Source organism: Crotalus tigris, unplaced genomic scaffold (genome assembly GCF_016545835.1).
Source record: "Crotalus tigris isolate CLP2741 ecotype Arizona unplaced genomic scaffold, ASM1654583v1 scf7180000017639.5415321, whole genome shotgun sequence".
Lineage (NCBI taxonomy): Eukaryota > Metazoa > Chordata > Lepidosauria > Squamata > Viperidae > Crotalus > Crotalus tigris.
Window position 1 is genome coordinate 1,367,720 of NW_024096532.1, and position 19,184 is coordinate 1,386,903.

The window sequence follows — 19,184 nt, forward strand, 5'->3', positions numbered from 1 at the left end:
TTAAACCAGTGAATTACTTATTAATTAAACCAGTGAAACCAGTTCTGAAGCATCTAACAGTAGTGAAAAAAAAAATGGGACATGGGATTTGTGGATTTGTCAGACACCACACTTTATCTTCCCAGCTTTTTAATGCTGAAACTTTTCCCTATGAGACTTCAGTTTTAGCTTGTATTTCCAGATACAGGCAGCAGGTATAAGCACACACTATCTATGGTATATAGGAAATGGGAATCTCTAGAGAGCAAGAGTCTTCAAACTTGGCCTTTTTATGATTTGTGGACTTCAACTCCCAGAATTCCTCAGCCAGCATTGCTGGCTGAGGAATTCTAGAAGTTGAAGTCCACAAGTCATAAAAGGTCCAAGTTTAAAGAACCCTGCTATAGAGGGTTGGACAGCAAATCCCAGAATTCCAAGCTGTGATGGCCAATGGGGATGCTACTTGTTTCTACTCCCAGCCCCTTGGTGAGATTCTATGTACTGATTTGCTGAAATGATTACACTGGGAGAAATATTAGTGGTACTTTAATTTTCTTACTTATTTTATGAGTCTGCCTTCCATGTTTTTTAACAAGAGTTGAATAAAATTCCTGTTTCAACTTCAGCTACTGAAAAGTAAGTGAGTAAATTGAGGACTGCTCTAACAATATTCTGGTAACTACAATAATTCTCTCTATAAATGTCCAATCTACCTCCAACCTTCCATAAGACAAAGACAAACACATAAGTAAAATAAAAGCAGCTTTTATTGCAGATATGAAGACCAGCTTCTAGAGCAGTACTTCTAAATCTGGGTAAATTATCTCAAATTGGATAAAAGCAGTTTTTTGGGGGGGGCAATGACACACGAATCCATTACCCATCACCACAGGACAGTTCAATTTAAATTGACTTAAAGATTGCCACATGTGCTAAAATACATTAGAAAATCTCCCAAAGTATTCCTTTTAACATGAAAAGTGGATGGAAATTACTAAAGGTAATTTGTTGAAATGACATAAAGGTCATTCAGTGATATTGTTTTTATGACACAGATAGACTCCTCAAGACCATTCATTCAGGGGCTGTTCCAAGTTTCAACGGTGCTAAAGGAAGGGATTTGCAACCACTTCTCAAAGTTCGATAAGACTTTCTGATCAATGTTTTGAGTAATGAAAGCTTCAATCTGCACAGGAAGCTTTCAGCTGTCTTGACCGTTATCCTTCTCGTTGGATGCAGCCACCAGAAAAGACCGTTTCAAGCCATGCTTTTGCGTGACCCCACATATCTCATGGATTCAGAAGCTTTTGCCTGGCTCAGTTCTCCCGAGACCTCTCAGTCCAAAGCGCATCAGCCACAAAAGCCACGGCTGCCACGAGGATAGTGAACCCGAGGCCGAGCCGTACAGAATTGGCTGCAGTGAAATCAGGGCTCGGCAGAAGTGACTCTTTAAAGGAAAAATATATATATACTGTAAAAAAAGAAAGCACTTCCACAATAAATCTTCATTATGCAGTCTGACTTTCTTAATGACATGTTTGCATTTGATGAGTTTTTAATGGCTGAGCTTTAATGGTTTAATTATAAGACTGTTATTTAAATTTTGTTCTGGCTGGCTTAAGCACAACTGATTAAATCTTCCCTAGAAGGAACAGTGGAATTGTAACTGATCCTTCAAACTTTTGTAGTTTAGTCATAACTGAAATTAAATCACTGCCATGATGTGCTTAACTATAACTGTTGAACAAACAGCTGGCTGCCTTGACATACTCATGAGGGATCCTTGACACTCTCTGAGCTTGGCTGTTTTCTTGCAGACATTTCATTATCCAAACTAGGTAGCATCATCAGTGCTAGTAAGAAATTGTTCTCAATTTATATTTGAGTGGTTTGCCCTGTCAGTATTGGTGAGAGTGACCTTGGTTGTGCTGCTTATTGTTAGGTTGTTTGGCAGTTCCTTGAATGGGGTATTGTTTACTTCTGGATTTTTGATCTGATGTTAATCTGGGTATAAATCTATGCTCATCTGAGTGTTGACTGTTGGTGGGGAAATGTTTTAGTATTTTTTGTTCCCTTGTTAGCATTTCTACAGTATGTAGATGTCATTTATGTTTATGTGTCTGTTGATGACGTACTCATTGCACGAAACCACATTGGTTTGATTCATAGAACTTACTAAGATAAAACCAAACAACCTATGTTACGATTTAGTATGATATGCAAATCCAGAGGATGCTTTCCACGTCAGTTTGTTTATTTAATTTATAGGCTGCCTGATTCCATCCTGACACTGGACAGCATACAACTCAAGACAGTTAAAAATAGAAGACTACAGAGATCCTACACAATAAATGTCTGGAAAAAGAACACACACACAGAGAGGCCATTAAAATGCACATCTCACTGTCTACTCTAGGCCAAGATCTGGGAAAAGTTGTTTGATTTCATTTAAACAGAGGCAAGATGGGAGTCATATAAATCTCTTGAGGGATATCCTATCACAGTGTCTAATACAGCGTTTCTCAACCATGGCAATTTTAAGGTAGTGGACTTCAACCCGCAACCCATTTAAAGTTACAAAAAGACTGAAAAAATGACCAGTTTTCACATGTATGCCTGTTGCAGCATCCCCATGGTCACATGATCAAAATTTAGACACTTGGCAACTGACATGTATTTATGACGGTTGCAGTGTCCCAGGCTCATATGATCACCCTTTGTAACTTTCTGATAAGCAAAGTCAGAGGAGAAGCCAGATTCACTTAACAACCATGTCACTAACTTAACAACTGCAATGATTCACTTAACAAACGTGGCAAGCAAGTTCATAAAACGGGGCAAAATTCACTTAATAATGGTCTTCCTTAGCAAAGGGAATTTTGGGCTCAATAATGGTTGTAACTTGAGGACTACCTGTAGATGGTCAGGAGCGGAGAATATAAACTTTGTTCAAAGCTGAAATTGTACCATAGTTATATTTAATATAAGTGGGCCCTTGGCCCTGCAGCCTCCACCCCCGCCCCCCATTTCCCATTTTCTCCACTGCCACCCAATGAGATCCCTACAGGATATCAAATGTCTTTCTGTGTGAACAGACCAGATCAAGAAATACAAACAGTTCACAATTTCATTGCTAATTTGTGATTATTCTAAAGCGGGTCACCAAAGCAGGTAACCCTGACCAATTTTACAACTTTTTTTTTGACAGAGGTTAGGAGATTGTGGCAGTTGTAAATTGAATGTGGCAGTTGTTAAGTGAACGCTGAGGTTGTTAAGCAAACCCATGGCTCACTAGGGGACATTCTTTTGCCAGAAATCGGGGAAAAAAATGCTAGTTTCAGCAAAAAATATAAATCATGATCATGTAACTAAAGGATGCTGCAAACAGCCATAAATGTGGGTCACCTGCCAAGCACACAAAATGCAGGCATATAACAGCAGTGGGGACCCAAATATCGGAACTTTGATTCCAGGTTGTAAGTAGCTTTTGGGGGCTCCATTATCATGTTGCATGGTTGCTAAGAGACTAGTCATAAGTCAAGGGCTATCTGTAGACTCTATAGAAAGATTAAAAACTACTTTTATTTAAATTGATTATAACAACATAGTCTTGTAAGTCTGATATGCTTCCCCTCCTAACTTTTACAGTCATGTGAATTAGGGGGATGATGTCTAAAACACTTTTATAATCCTCCCCCACCATTTGGATTTTCCTTATTAGTTGTTTTGGTAACAGATCTTCCCCCTTTCTTTCAAAGTCATCCTCTTTGTAATCTAGACCCTGTGCATCCAGAGAGGGGCTGGGATGCAAAGCTGGAGGATCAGCCTATTCCTTTCCTTAACTCTCCTTACATATGCAAATTCAAGAAAGCATCACTCATGGACACTGGGAAGAGTTGCAGAATAGACTCCAGCAAGGTGGGAAGCAAGGCCATGATGACAAGAGTTTCCTGCTGATTCAAGGGTGGTTGGGTACTACCTCAATTCAGGAATGGGGAAAGACCCCACGGCTGTTTCCCTCAAACAGGCACTGCTATACTTTCCTATGTAATCAAGAGAAGAGAATATTTGTAGCTATGATGTACGTTGAGCTTGGTTGTTTTCTTGCAGAAGTTTCATTACCCAACTAGATAACATCACCAGCGCCAGAAGGGAGTGGGATTTGCAGTAATGATGTTATCTAGTTGGGTAGTAAAAAATCTGCAAAAAAACAACCAAGCTCAGAGAACACCAAGGACCCACACTTCCTGTATAACCATGGAACTTTCTTCAAAGATTAGACCAGGGGTAGGCAACCTTGGTTCTTTTATGACTCGTGGACTTCAACTCCCAGAATTCTTGAGCCAGCCATGCTGGCTCAGGAATTCTGGGAGTTGAAGTCCACGAGTCATAAAACAGCTAAGGTTGCCTAAGCCTGGGTTAGACTGTGAGCTTCTCAAGATGAAAACTTTGCAAACAGTCATTTACCTGGATGGTACATCACCACCACCACCACTCCCTCTCAGTCTCTCCTGCCCTCATTCCCTCTGGGCTCACCTTGTGTCCGCCTTATGGTATCGTTGAGTTGGTTTTCCCCAAACTGGCAGCTCAGCTTGCCCTTGAGGTTGCTGAGGGCATCTTCTGTGAGGCCGAAGCTGGCGCTTGTCCCATTTTGCCATGCTCTGGTTTCAGCAAAGAACTCCCCATCAATATACAGATAGAACCAGCCCCCAGTTACGGAGGGCATTGAACAATTCACTCGATACCTCCCTGCAGAGTCAACCAACACCTCTTGATATCTGCTAACATCAGACACACCTGAAAAAAAAAATCAATAATTTTGTAATAAAACTAGGCAATAAAATAGTAAGCAAGAGAGTCTGCAGGGAAGAGGTCAAAATAATCAACATAAGGATGGGGTTTTGATTGCAAAGTTGTGGCTGCCATCTGAAATAGTATAGGGTTTCCTGCCTGAGCAGGGGGTTGGACTAGATGACCTCCAAGATCCCTTCCAACATTATTATTGTTGCTGTTGCTGTGGTTGTTGTTATTATTATTATTATTTTGTCCCCCTCAGCTGGTAAGGAAGAACTCAGGGGGTGTCTCAGCTTTCTTTTCATTACCCTTTTCTAGTCTCCAGACCATATTTCACAAACAAAAGCTAGACATTTTTATTGATTTATAGTCATTCCTGCAAAGATTACTGGAATTTCTGATAATGCAAGGTGTCCAGACAGGAATTGTTCCATGTATTTTTTTCACACAAAGGAACAAATGAAAGGACCAAGAAAGAAAGAAAACAAACAGCTCTCTGAAATAAATTTCGTGTATATTCATGTGTTGTGTGTGTATGTATAAGAGAGATAATAGTACAGGAATTAAATTATGACTAATCTAGTATTTTCCCTTCTTGTGCCACCTTTCCTTACTTCAAACAAAAGATCTAACAGGAAATGGCAATCGTATACAGTATTAAATAACTAAAAGAGTAAACCCACAAATTCCAGCTGGAAGATCAGGATAAAATCAGCCATTTTAATCATATCCGAATATGCCTTTAAATTCAGTTTTGACACAAGATATTCAGAAGTGATGTTTCCCCCCCACCTCGCCTTCTTCTTTCTGGAGCTGAAAGAGAAGAACTGATCCCAAAATACTCAGTTTTGTTTCTAAGGCAGGACTAGAACTCACAAGTTCCTGGTGATTGGTCCAAAGTCGCCTTTAGATTTCATGCCTAAGGTGAGACTAGAACTCACAGTCTCCTGGTAACTTGCCCAAAGACACTCAGCCAGGTTTCACACCTAAGTCAGGACTAGAATTCACAGTCTCTAGTTTCTGGCCTGGTGCTTTTAACCACTACACCAAACTCAGTCTCAGTCAATCCCAACATGGAGCCAACATTCCCCATTCATTGTACAATTCAGGAAAACATCCATGTGCTTTAATTTTGGCAAGATGCCACCTCCTCATCTTTCCTCACCCAGGATTTTCAGCACCACTGGGCTGCTGGCATTGGACCAGATGACAGGATCGGTGAGGCTGTGGTAGTAGCACGTGTACCGTCCTTCATCAGCCCCTGTGACATTCTCCAGGGAGAATTCAGCCATGTTGGAATCCCCTCGAGGAGTGACCTCATACCGGAAGTCCCTGGCCTGGTAGAAAACGAAGCTGACACCTGAAAAGGGAGCCCAACAACGGAGCGTCCAGTCCTGTCCCACTGAGATTTCTGTGCTGGGACTCGCAGCAATTGAGGGCTTCGGGTAATGCACTAGAGGAGACAAAAGTTTTACATTCAGCTTCAGGACTAACCAAGTTAATTAGAGTGATGATGGTTATTGTAATGTATTTGCTCTTCCCTCTCTATTTATTGCAGGGTTTACCAACTTTGGCAACTTTAACACTTGTGGACTTCAACTTCCAGAATTCCAATTCTGGGAGTTGAAGTCTACAAGTCTTAAAATTGCCATGGTTGGACACTCCTGCTCTAGAGCAGAGGTTCCCAACCTTTTGAGCACCAGGGACCGGTTCCATGGAGAGAAGTATTTCCATGGACCGGAGAGAGTGTGGTTTTGTGTGCTGCCTGCATCTCATGGATGAGGCTTTGCTTGTTTGTGTGGACCGGTTGCTGGCATGCCACGGTCCGGTACTGGTCCACGGACTGGGGGTTGGGGACCCCTGCTTTAGAGCAATATTTTTGAACCTCAGCAATTTTAAGATCTATAGATTTCAACTCCTAAAACTGCTAAGGTTGGGAAACATTGTTCCAGAGCAGCAAAGGAAACAAAACATAATAAAAATTAATCTCTGCCTGGAATATGCCAGCACCCCAGGCAGGGAGGAATGAAAAACAATATATTTCCTTTCAGAACAGCAGCTAGAACTGTTTCATTGGAAGCAAGCTTTTCTAATTTAAATAAAAGGTGGGTTTTTCTGGGTTTTTTTTTTTTTAAAAAACGTAGATAAAAACCAAGTTTTTATATCTATAGTTAGAAGTCAGCATTCCTAGCCAAGCTATCTTTTAGCTGGACTGGCTGAGGATGATGGGAATTGAAGGATTTTTACAAAGTGAATGTCATTCTTCCTTCCATAGCTCTGGGTGCTCTTCTATCCTGCCTCAGTTTGGAGCAGGGTTGACATTTGACCGGTGTGTACATATTTCAAACAACACATGCTTAGTTAGGATTGAAATGTAGTGTTGCTTTTCAAAATAAAAAAAGGATGCAATTCTTCTTTTTTCTTTTTTTTTAGCTTGGAGCTAAATTACCTTAAATTGAAGAGAATAGCACATAAAATGAGGCTCATAAAAATCAATTTTCAGCTTTCTGCACTGGAGAACTATAAGATATACAGGTACCGGTAGTTCTTGACCTATAGCCATTTGTGTAGTTAAAAGTTTCAATGGCACTGAAAAAAGTGACATGACTATTTTTCACATTTGCGACCACTGCAGCATCCCCATGGTCACATGGATAGATGGAAGGAGGGATAATAGGATGGATGGATGGATGATAGAATGAACAGACAGAAAAATGGATGGATAATAGAATAGAATGGATGGATAGAAGGAGGGATGGATAATAGAATGGATAGATGGAGGGAGGGTTGAAGGGATGGATGGATAACAGGATGAAGCAAGAAGGGGATGAATGGACAGAGGGATGGATGAAGGATGGTTATTGTTGTTCAATCACTAAGTCATGTCAGACTCTTCATGACCCCATGGAGCACCGCATGACAGGGTCTCCCCCTCCACTCTCTCCCAGATTTTGCCCAATTTCATGTTCATTGTATCAATCACACTATCCAACCACCTCATCCTCTACCATTTCCTTCTTCTTTTGCCTTCCTTCTTTCCCAACCTCAGGATCTTTTCCAGTGAGTCCTCTCTTCTCATTAAGTAGCCAAACAGAAAGGTTGGATGGATGGATGGATGGATGGATGGAGAGAGAGAGAGAGAGAGAGAGAGAGAGAGAGAGAGAGAGAGAGAGAGATTCAGCTTAATACTCACCTTCTGTGAAGTTTGCTGGCTGGCTAAGTGGAGAGCGGATTGCCTTCCCTGCCTCCCAGATTTCATAGCTACAGTGGAATTGCTCATCTGAGCCCACCTCATGGACCTCAAAGATGGCACTGGACTCTGTTGGCAAAGCTTTCTTTTGAGCTACTGGCTTCTGGCTGTCTCCCATGTATAAGGAGAACCAGCTGCCTGCATATTCCTCTTGGGCAGAGCACTGAAGCTGGTGCTTTCCCATCGCATCTTGAGCTTGGTGCCATACAATGGATGGTTTCGGCAGAGCTAGAAAAAGAGACAGAAGGGGGGCGGTTTGGATCACCAAACATGCCAAGCCAAATGTGATTTGTTTGATTTTGGGTTAATGCATACTGTAAATCATTTGAATTGAAGGTTACTCAGTCAACCATGATTAGGTAAACCAAGTTATAAGATGATGCATAATGCCAGCCAAAGAGAGTCTACATTGGTACAAAAAATAAACCTATAGGTAAGAGGGAATGAAGATGAATGCATCACTATTTTATTTGGTGTCCTGTCTTCTCCAAACCTGGGTTGATAACTGTTGGGGATCACAAGAACAAAATTTGAATCCAAAACTCAACAGTTTCTTCAAAAGCCAATGATTACAGCTATCAGTCTGGGCTACAAAAATGGAGACAACCATCAGATGGCAGCAGAAGATTAATTGAACATCTTTTTGTTGCCTTCTAGTGGTCATTTAGATTTTTGCATACCTGAACTCAGATATGTTGCATTGTAACTTCTGGAACTTGAAATATTTCAGTCCCAGAAAGCGTTGTATTGGAGAAGACTGACAGACATACAAAACTCTGGTTTGGTGTCATACTAAGCCATTATTTATTTTATAGTCCAGAATCTGCTGAAATTGACTGGATTCATGCATCACTTCAATCCCTTAGAAAAGGGCCAGATTCACATGCAATCCTGCCTCAAATGCAATACCAAGTCCCATCCTTCCCCACAAGTTATGCCCAGTAGAAAACCCCAAGATCCACTTGGATATAGTGGTGAAGGCACCAGGGTAGAAACCAGGAGTCTGTGAGTTCTAGTTCCATCTAATACACAAAGCCAGCTAGGTGATCTTTGGCCAGTCACTCACTCTGAGCTCTAGGAAGGAGGCAATGGCAAACTACTTCCAAAATCTTTCTAAGAAAATTGCAGGGACTTGTCCAGGCAGTCCCAGGAGTTAAAACTGAAGGTTTTTGAAGGCAAACAAGCAAGCAAGTCTTTCTTTACTTTTCAGCAGTTAAAAAGCTGTAATATAAATTAATGAATAATTATTCATTTTCTCCCTTTTTGTATCACCCCTAATCAGGTTACTCTGGCCAGGAGCCCCTTCGTCCCTCAATGATAGGTCTGGCTCTATCTCTAGAAGAGCCATTGCCAGGATGAAAAGTTATAGAATCTCAGGAATCCTAACCACCAATACTCACAGATTGTAAGGAGCAGGAAAGGGAGCGTAACAGGCATCTTTAGAGCAGATGCAGGCTGTAAGTGAGGAGAAAAAGGGCTCAAGGCTCTGATGAATGTGATTCTTCCCTCCCAGGAAACAGTGATAGATCATCAGTCATGATGGTTAGGAAGAGAAGTATAAGAGGAAAAAAAATATTTTTTCATTAATGGAAGAATAAACGAATTCTGATTTGAGCGGCTCAATTACTTTGAAATGAGCTTCAGAAGCTTTCTTTTAAGGGGAGCAGGAAAATTTGACAAAAATGGTATCTCGATAATGGCTACGGTACATTTATACTGTATACTGACTGATGGTTTATTTTACTTTGGGTGACCAAATCATCCTTACTGGATTTGTTTATACACAGTGGTGGGATTCAACTGGTTTGCATCACTTTGGCAGAACCAGTAGCTAATTTTTTGTTGCCCAGGCCCAGAATGGACTTCCGGAAACAGCATCAACCCAGAGAACCAGTTGTTCACATAGTTGAATCCCACCACTGTTCATACATTGTTAAGCTATTACTGGGTTTATAAACCATGGTGCCTTATATTCAGACATGCCAAAAATAAGTATAGTAAATCACGTTTGGACTTATGTTTTGTGTACAACACAATTGTTACGCTAAGTAGTTTAGCACAACGCTTGCAAACCATGTCTGCTAGATTCACAGAACACCCTTAATCACAAACTGAGAGCCAGTTTGGTCTAATGCAGGGGTAGGCAACCGCGGCTCTTTTATGACTAGTGGACTTCAACTCCCAGAATTCCTGAACCAGCATGGTTCAGCTTGGAAACCTTTCCCTTTCCTCTCAGCATGGCTGGCTCAGGAATTCTGGGAGTTGAAGTCCATAAGTCATAAAAGAGCCAAGATTGCCTACCCCTGGTCTAATGTTAAGGCACCAGGCTAGAAAATGGGAGACTGTGAATTCAAATCCTGCCATAGCCATGAAAGCCAGCTGGGTGACTTTAGGCTAGCCAATATCTCTCTCAGCCCAATCCACCTCCCAGGGTTGTTGTTGTGGGGGAAATAGGAGGAGGAAGAAATATTAGATATGTTTGCTACCTTGAGTTATTTGGAAAAAAATAAAGGCAGAATACAAATAAAAAAATAAAATAAATGAGCAAATCATATTTTGAATTAGTATATTGTGTAAGCATAGCCACCATGTTGTGTGAAGTCATCTATTGTGGTATGCAAACCATAGTTTATAATTCAGCTATTTACACTGCAAGTTGCTAGTGTGCCTAGCCCAATAATAATAATAATGAAAAATTATCAAATGATTCAAAATACAGATTGTGCAAAATGGCAGAAAAAACAGTAACTTATTCAAAAAGATCACACAACAGATTATAAAGAATGATATAGCACAGCTGCCAAAATGATTCACTGGAACATCTGTAAAAATTATCCTGTGCCAGTAATGAAAAATTGGTGTGAACACAGAGTTGAAAAATAGAAAATGAGCAGGTTAAAATATTGTGGAATTTCTGAGTACAAACCACTAAATTCTTGGCACATAACACACCAGATTTAACTGGTTTGAAAGAAGAAAGTGTGGATAATTATTGTGGCAATACCAGGAGATAGTAGAATAGAAGACAAAGAATTGGAGACGATCACGAAATATCAAGATCTGAAAATCAAAGTTCAAAGGTTATGGTCTAAATTGGCTGTGGTGGTCCCAGTGGTTACTGGCATACTGGACCTCCAAGGTCTCTTCCAGATTCCATTCCATCCCATCTCATCCCATCCCATCCCATCCCATCCCAAATATTGGGTGGCACTTAGAAAATCTGCACATTGAAAACATTTCTGTCAATTGTAAAAGGCCACACTTCATGAATCCATACAAGTGCTACGCTGATATCTTATGACATCCTAGGTTCTTGAGAAGAATTCAACGTATATGAGGGGCAACACCAGCAAAAGAACTGGTAGCTATGACCTCCTATTATTGTGAACAGATAATTTATTAAACTTGTATGCCATCTGACTCTCAATAGCCTAAATGCCAGTTAATCAAACTATGATTTAGAGCCAGCAGTAGGAATTCAGTTAATCTAGAGAATTATCCAAACTTTAGTCACATGCTTAGAAAGCATTGTCTGGCACTCCAGCTTTGGTGTCTTTTCTCTTTTCAAGAAATAAGAGGTGGTTACGGAAGTGAGGTTCACTGAAGAGATACCTCTTCTTAGAACAGACATGTGCAGCAAAAAACTAGATAGCCACCAGATGGCTCCACCAAAATAAAGAAACCTTTCACTCTTTGCTGCCATCTATTGATTATCTGGATTTTTAAAGGGGAGAACTGATATGTTTTTATTTGACTAAACAGCATTTGATGTTGAGCCTGCCTGCTCTGCCCTGTCCTGCCCTGCCCGCCCTGCCCTGCTTTGCCTGCCCTGCCCCGCCTATCTTCCCTGAATTTCTACTTCTCAGTATGGAAGGAAATTATAAGGGGAGGTCACTGTCAACACACTCTACAGCAGTGGTTCTCAACCTTTTTAATGCCACAGCCCCCAACCGGTCGTAAGTCGAGGACTACTCAACCGGTCTTAAGTCAAGGACTACTCAACTGGTGCGGCACCATTTGCAGAATGGGACTTTTGGTGGGCTCAGCAGGGCAGAGACAGCCTGGACAATTCCTATTGGCTTTTGAAAGCCAACAGAATTAGACTCTATTCAAGAGAGTCTATTCTATTGGCTTTCAAAAGCCAATAGAATAAAAGGGAGTAGCACAGCTAAGGAAAAGGGGGGGAAAGTGGCAGACTGCGTTGTTTGGCGACTCCCGTGAAATGGTCGTTCGACCCCAAATGGGGTCCCGACCCACAGGTAGAGAACCACTGCTCTACAGCTCCACAAAACTCAACATTTTTAGCCTGTAGCCTGCATACTTCAAAGGGGAACTATTTTTTTTTCCTTCTCAAAAACAGGAGTCTTGTGGTCAAGATCAAGCAATGCTGAAAATGTCCTACACTCAGGATTGGGAAAGACCCTGATGATTCAGTAGGAAAAAAGGATGGTTAAATTAGTCATTTTTCTGCGGAGTTGTCTGGGATCTAACAGTGTAAATAATTAATTTTGCATTCATATTTATACATATTGTGTTAGGATTTGAAAATGATTGTATAAATTTTGCATTTTTATCTGCAAATCATTGTGATCAATTATGTTTACTATCTATGGGTATTAGCATTATTAAAGACATATTTTCCCCTTACATACTGTACATATGTATAATTATTACAAGTTTAGTTTGGGCTTAGCTGAGTCCAACAAATTATAGTTTATGCAATAATAATTAAAATGCATCATGGCTTAGCATATAAGAACGTGATTTTGATGTAATTGTATGTAAGTTTTGGACAGAAACTTTCCTTACTGTAGGTTGAACTACCTTGAAGATTTGACATGCCAAAATCCAAAGGGAGGGGGAATTTGAATCCAAGCTTGCAGAACTTTATAAAATAAAAGAGACTGAGTAGTTGTCCGAAAAGAAAATATTTGCATTCTCTGCACCATTCCATTCCCAGTTAATTCTACCCGTTTGCAAACCACGTTCACACGGATATTGTTTCTCAATCGAGAAACGGATAGCAACGAGCACTTTAAGCACGTCCCGCATGGTGTAAATGTGGATATTTTACTTTGCAACCCAGGCAACAAGAAACGAGACGAAACTCTTAAAAGTCACACATACCCCGAAACCCATATTTGTCTCTATATTCGGATTGCAAATGATGTCAGAGCAAGCGATTTTCTAGCAATTGTCTTGGGATGGACGTAAGATATTGGAAAAAATAATTATTTATACACATAATTATAAAAAATTCTTTATCCTCTCCGGGGAAAAACGCGGTGTATAATACCTGACACACGAAAACGGACACACATCGGTGAAATATGAAAACAGAGGCGGGCACAGCTTTCGTACAGTGCAATAGAGTCTTCGCCAACCAATCCGAGAGAGGGAGGAAGAACGCGACAAAACTACACTTCCCAGAAGGCCGGCGGGCTCCGTTCCCCTTGATTACAAGATGTCTACCTTCAGCAGTAAGTTCGAGAAGACTTTGCCGCGGGTGGGAGGACCTTGGGAGATGGATGGGTGTATATGACGGGCTTTTGTTGTCGATGGTTTCTAGGGGTGCAATCGTGGGCGAGGCTGGAAAGACAGGGGAAGAGGAGGAGGAGGGTGGAAGGACGATGAAGATTCCGTAGGTACTGTAGAGCAGGGGTCTGCAACCTTGACAACTTTAAGACTTGTGGACTTCAGAATTCTGGGAGCTGAAGTCCACAGGTCTTAAAATTGTCAAGGTTGCAGACCCCTGCTGTAGAGGGTGTTCAAATGTCACGTATCTGTGAACGATGATGGCAAGGGGGGGGGGTTCATTCATTACATTTAAATCCTGCCTTTTTTCCTGCAAAGCGTAGTATAGGTAGTCCTTGATTTCTAACAGTTCATTTAGTGACCATTCAAAGTTACAATGGCACTAAAACAAAGTGACTTACGACCATTTCTCACACTTATGACCGCTGCAGCATTTCCCTAGTCATGTGATTAAAATTCAGATGCTTGGTGATTGACTCATATTTTGACAGTTGTGATGGCCCAGGATCATGTGATCCCCTTTTGTGACCTTCCCACAAGCAAAGTCCATGGGGAAGCCAGATTCACTAACAACTGTAGCAAGAAGGGGTGTAAAATAGGAGCAAAATTCACTTAACTGTCTCACTTAGCAACAGAAATTTCAGTCTCAGTTGAGGTTGTAAGTTGAGGATTACCTGTATTCAGTCCATCGCCTTTCTTTTTAGGACTCCTCTACAGGGTATGCTAGGATTGTGGTTTGTCAGTAAGTGAGGCCTATCTCTACCAGTTCCTTTGGACTTCCAAGGTTGACAGAGGCCTAAAATGCAACACTGAGGGTACCTGCTGCCAAAGGCAAGCCTGGAAGAAATTATAAGTCAAGCAATTGCTGGGTAGATCTTGTCACTGTTTCCCCCCATAAATCCATTTCAAGCTTTCTTCTGAGGGGCAGAAAAGTCATTTGATGAAGCTTGCAAATGATTGGGAATTAGCCAGTTCGGTCTAGTGGTTAAGGTATCAGGCTAGAAAGCAAGAGGCCATGAGTTCAAGTTCCACCTTAGCCATCTAACTGGGTGACCTTGGGCCAGTCATTCTCTCTCAGCCCAACTCACTTCACAGGACTGTTATTGTGGGGGAAATAGGAGGAGGAAAGTGTGTTAGATATGTTCTCCACTTGGATTATTTGTGAAAATAATAAAGATGGGATATAAAGGAATAAATAATTCCACCCCAATTTAAGAATATAGGCAAGCTAGGTGCCGATGTGAAAGGTGGATCTGGGCTTGGATCCACATGTGCTGCAATTTCAACACCTACCCACCCCTGACAATCCACTAACTCTCTTTTCCTCTCTTTCCTATTCCTGATAAATCTCATGCCACAATCTGCTGTTGCTCCAAAATCCTTCCCAGACTTTGCAGCCATAGATACTTTAATTTAAAAATACTCCTCTATGAAAGCTATTTCTAAAATTATGCAAGATACATTTACATAGTCCTCAACTTACAACAGTTTGTTTAGTGGCCATTCAGAATTACAGTGGCACTGAAAAATGTTAGTTATGACCATTTCCCACACTTATGATCATTGTAGCATCCCCATGGCCACATAATCACAATTCAAATGCTTGCCTCGTATTTCTGATGATTGCAGTGTCCCAGGATCATGTGATCATCTTTTGTGATCTTCTGACAAAGTAAATGGGGAAGCCAGATTCACTCAACAACCATGTTACTAACTTAACAACTGCAGTGATTCACTTAACAAGTGTGGCAATAAAGGTTGTAAAATGGGGCAAAACTCAACAACTGCCTCACTTAGCAACAGAAATTTTGGGGTCAATTATGCTTGTAAGTCAAAAACTACCTGTACTTTCATATATTTAAAATACTTAGATGTCAGTTTCCATTAACAATGTTCACAGTGTCAGAACAGATCCAAACCAAAAGCAAGCTGCCTATTAAAAAAAAACCAGGGAAAAAAGCAAAATCTAACAAAAACCTGTGTAATAAAACAAAGTTTTTCAAATAGTTGTGTAACAACAGGCTGGCTGTTTTAAAAAGATGGAGAAAATCATGTCCATCTGATTTCAGAAGGCTGCAAAGTTTCAGTTTTAGGCAGAACTGTAGCTATGAGGAAACAAATTTATTCAAATTGATAAACATTGTAGAAGAACGAAGTATTCAAGTTAGCAAAAAAAAAAAAAAAAAAAAACCAACAACAACCCAGGAAGAGTCTGGTAGCAATCTTTTTGATTAACACGTTCTATTAAAAGACATCACATTATACTTTTTTAATGAAATGTTAATTGGAAAAGGTGAAAAAAGTTTTGAAGTGACTTAATAGCTGTTATCTTAATTATCAATTGAAAGTTAGGAAGGCACTTTGGATTCCTAGCCCAGATCAGCCTGAGTAAACAATTCCAGATGCTACTCTGGAAAACAAATCTGTACATCAAAAAATGCCTCTTCCTCTTCCCGCAGGAATGGTAACATTTATGAAAACTGCATGGGGCAAGGAACCAGTGATTGTAAGCTCCATTGTCATTGCAGTTGTGGGTGAGTTACACTGATATTCCTTGAAATCCAAATATGTTTTATTTTTAAACCCAAAGGTGCTTTTCCAAAAGGCTTCTTGGATGAGAAGTGAAACATTTTCAAGGAAAAAAACAAATTCCAGTTGCTCTTTGGAAAAGCACCTTTGGGACAACCATGACCTGGATGATTGAGAATCTCCATAGACATTTTATTCTTTAACTTTTACTATCTTTGAGATACTAGGAGGGAGGGTTGTGGCAGCCCTAACATTGGGGCATTGAGCCGAGCGAGGATTAGCTTTAAAAAAGAATGTTGCATTGAAGATTACATTCCAAGTATTTCTGACCTTGGTCCCTTTCCAAATCCTTGGCAAATTCTAGCACAGGATTGACTTTGATATGGGGAACAGACTGGGACTCAGTTACAGGCACTTCTTAGTGTGAAGAAAATCCCAAGTTCAATTCCAGACACTTTCAGTTTGGAAAATTCTTGGAAAACCACTGTGAGTCATTCTAGAGAATGTTGGCAAATATCTGAATCGTGGGACTATAAGTCTGCCCCACCATTTCAAGGAATGATGCTCAGGGACTTAGTTTTGGGTCAATTCTGTGACCAGTGGTCAAATTTAGCTTGCTGGAGGGGTCTGTAGTTCCCATTGTAAATCATTCTGAGTAAATTTATTCATTCATTTATGATAGCTTTGTATATTGCTGGATAGCCAGCATGTGTCATATATATTAAATGTATTTCTGGCATACATCTTTGTTTTCATTTTTTCAGCTGTAACATTGCCATGGGTGAGCCCCTATGCCCATTATTCCACATTAATGAATGAGAACATGCCATATAACTACCCAGGTACATCTACATTTTTAAAAGCAGTTTTGGAGTTTTAGGGATAGCAAAGAAGCAGCACGTTATTTTCATCAATTTTTAATATGTAACATGTTGCGCAGATGCATGTGACTGAACCATTTTTGGGGAGAAAGTTACAGACAGTCCCTCGATGTAAAGTGTCCAAGTTGCAGACAACTCATAATTAAAAACAAGCTGCCTGCTACTAAAAATGGCAAATGACCTTCTCCTTCCTTGAGCTGATAAATCACTGAAGCCACACAAAGCTTTCATAGGTATCACTTAAATATGAGCCAGCAGTGTGTTGCAGCTGTCAAAAAAGCCAACAGTCTTAGGCTGCAGTAACAGAGGGATAGAATCAAGATCACGTGAAGTGCTAATACCATTTTATAATGCTTTGGTAAGACCACACTTGGAATATTGCATCCAGCTTTGGTCGCCACAATGTAAAAAAGATGCTGAGACTCTAGAAATAGTCCAGAGAAGAGCAGCACAGATGGTTAGGGACTGGAGGCTAAAACTATGAAGAACAGTTGCTGGAATTGGGTATGGCTACTTTAATGAAAAGGACCTAAAGATGACATGATAGTAGCATTCCAATATCTAAGGCAGGGGTGTCAAACTGTCGGCCCGCAGGCCAGTTGCATCATGCAGAGGCCACGCCAACCCCAGCTCTGGCAGTGCGAAAAAAGTCACGATACGTCACGACACATCATGTGACGCGGTGAGTTTTACACAAAGAAGAGGCAGTCAAGCTATTCTCCAAAGCACTTGAAGGCAGGACAAGAAACAATGGATGGAAACTAACCAAGGAGAGAAGCAACCTAGAACTAAGGAGAAATTTCCTGACAGTTAGAACAATTAATCAGTGGAATGACTTGCCTCTGGAAGTTGTGAATGCTCCAACACTGGAAGTTTTTAAGAAGAGACTGGACAGCCATTTGTCCGAAATGGTTTAAGCCAGTTTCCTGCCTGAGCAAGTGGTTGGACTAGAAAACCTCCAAGGTCCCTTCCAACTCTGTTATTCTTTTTTCATGAATTCTTTTTTCATGAATATACAGCCTGTGTTCAGGGTTCATGAAAATACTGCATGGCCTCAGCGTTTCATCGTCTCAAGGAAGGAGAACATTTTTAGTAATAGATAGCCTGTCTATAAGCATAAGTTCCGGCTTATGTATTTGAGTTAAAGATAGACTTAGGAATGGATCCCATGATTAACCCAGGGAATGCCTGTATGTGAAGGGAGACATAAGGATGGTATGTTGTAGAGCAATTTAAACTATTTTTCTTTCTGCTTTAATAATTATTGGGTTGGGCAGGCAGAGAATTGGCATCAGAAAAAAAAAATTAAAAATGGAGGGAAAACTATTTTCAGGTTTCTCTGTGCTGGCAGTGGATAGTTTTCTGATAACATTTGGGCATCTCAATCTTTATGATGTATAAGCCACAAGATATAGCTTAGTGTATTGATTTAGTTGTAGGTAAGTCAGTGAATTAAATCTAATGCAATGATGCTGAATTCAGATTTTTACTTAATCAGAGATTAAATGAACTACAATTATCTGGATCAACATATATTTTGCCTTAGCATGTTAGATGTGAAATCAGGCCTGAATAGATTAATATAGTTAATTTACCCACAGGTAGCAGAGCACAAAGGCAAGATTTGTTCCCCATGCTAGGCCAAAATCAATATAGTTTAGTATGAGAATCCAGGCATTGAATCAAGTGCTCCGTGTCCTGCCTTGTAGTATATAGTTCTGTAAGTGTTGCTGCTGGACATTTACAGTACCTATGCTCATTTGGTTGATGTTCATGTTTTTCCTTTCCTCATAGTCCCAGTTCGAGATGATGGTAATATGCCAGATATTCCCGCTCATCCCTGTGACAAGGAAGGTGATCGGCTTGAGTGGCTGAAGAAATGAGAATCAGCAGAGTGAAAGTTACCACTGAAGAGGCAGATCTCCCCACAAGTTTCCCCTGCCTTGGTTGTATATGTGTGTTTTCCCCAGGGGCAATAAATTTCCTGTTGTATCTGAAAGCCGGCTTCTCTGTCATTGTGGTTGGAAATTTAGATCAGGGGAGAAAAAAACCTGGAGTTTTTGGAATACTTATTCTCATAAAATCAGATGGTTAAAGTTCTATTTAGGAGATTTAATGAAGACATGGGGTTTTTTTTAACTAATGGAACTGAGATTTTTTTTTTAAAGAGTCTAATACCACTGCATATCCCAGTGATGGCGAACCTTTTAGAGACC

General features: G+C 40.5%; 2 protein-coding genes across 6 annotated transcripts; one reads left to right on the plus strand and one right to left on the minus strand.

Moving 5' to 3' along the window:
- Nucleotides 1–728: 728 nt before the first annotated feature.
- Nucleotides 729–13,456, minus strand: LOC120304462 (T-cell-interacting, activating receptor on myeloid cells protein 1-like). Of its 5 annotated transcripts, none has more exons than XM_039335040.1 (6): nt 13,320–13,425; nt 9,424–9,524; nt 7,967–8,251; nt 5,939–6,226; nt 4,516–4,776; nt 729–1,426 (listed from the first exon to the last, which is right to left on the minus strand). In XM_039335040.1, the coding sequence occupies exons 2-6, from the start codon at nt 9,458–9,460 to the stop codon at nt 1,296–1,298; spliced, it is 1,002 nt and encodes a 333-aa protein (XP_039190974.1). In that variant the 5' UTR covers nt 9,461–9,524; nt 13,320–13,425; the 3' UTR covers nt 729–1,295. The 5 variants fall into 5 exon arrangements, with proteins under 5 accessions (XP_039190974.1, XP_039190976.1, XP_039190977.1 ...); XM_039335042.1 differs by lacking the exon at nt 13,320–13,425 and adding an exon at nt 11,028–11,999; XM_039335043.1 differs by lacking the exon at nt 9,424–9,524 and having other exon boundaries at nt 13,320–13,456.
- NDUFA3 (NADH:ubiquinone oxidoreductase subunit A3) lies at nt 13,410–18,967 on the plus strand. Its single transcript, XM_039335046.1, has 4 exons — nt 13,410–13,503; nt 16,018–16,092; nt 16,852–16,929; nt 18,763–18,967. The coding sequence occupies exons 1-4, from the start codon at nt 13,488–13,490 to the stop codon at nt 18,849–18,851; spliced, it is 258 nt and encodes an 85-aa protein (XP_039190980.1). The 5' UTR covers nt 13,410–13,487; the 3' UTR covers nt 18,852–18,967.
- Nucleotides 18,968–19,184: the final 217 nt, after the last annotated feature.

Excerpts from the sequence above, each read along its gene's own strand:
- LOC120304462 (XM_039335040.1), bottom strand. The coding sequence starts at position 9,460 with ATGCCTGTTACGCTCCCTTTCCTGCTCCTTACAATCT. Across the intron at positions 6,227-7,966 it reads GCCAGCAAACTTCACAGAAG|TGCATTACCCGAAGCCCTCA; the intron begins GTGAGTATTAAG and ends TGTCTCCTCTAG. Across the intron at positions 4,777-5,938 it reads AGTGGTGCTGAAAATCCTGG|GTGTGTCTGATGTTAGCAGA; the intron begins GTGAGGAAAGAT and ends TTTTTTTTTCAG.
- NDUFA3 (XM_039335046.1), top strand. Across the intron at positions 16,093-16,851 it reads CATTGTCATTGCAGTTGTGG|CTGTAACATTGCCATGGGTG; the intron begins GTGAGTTACACT and ends TCATTTTTTCAG. Across the intron at positions 16,930-18,762 it reads CATGCCATATAACTACCCAG|TCCCAGTTCGAGATGATGGT; the intron begins GTACATCTACAT and ends CTTTCCTCATAG.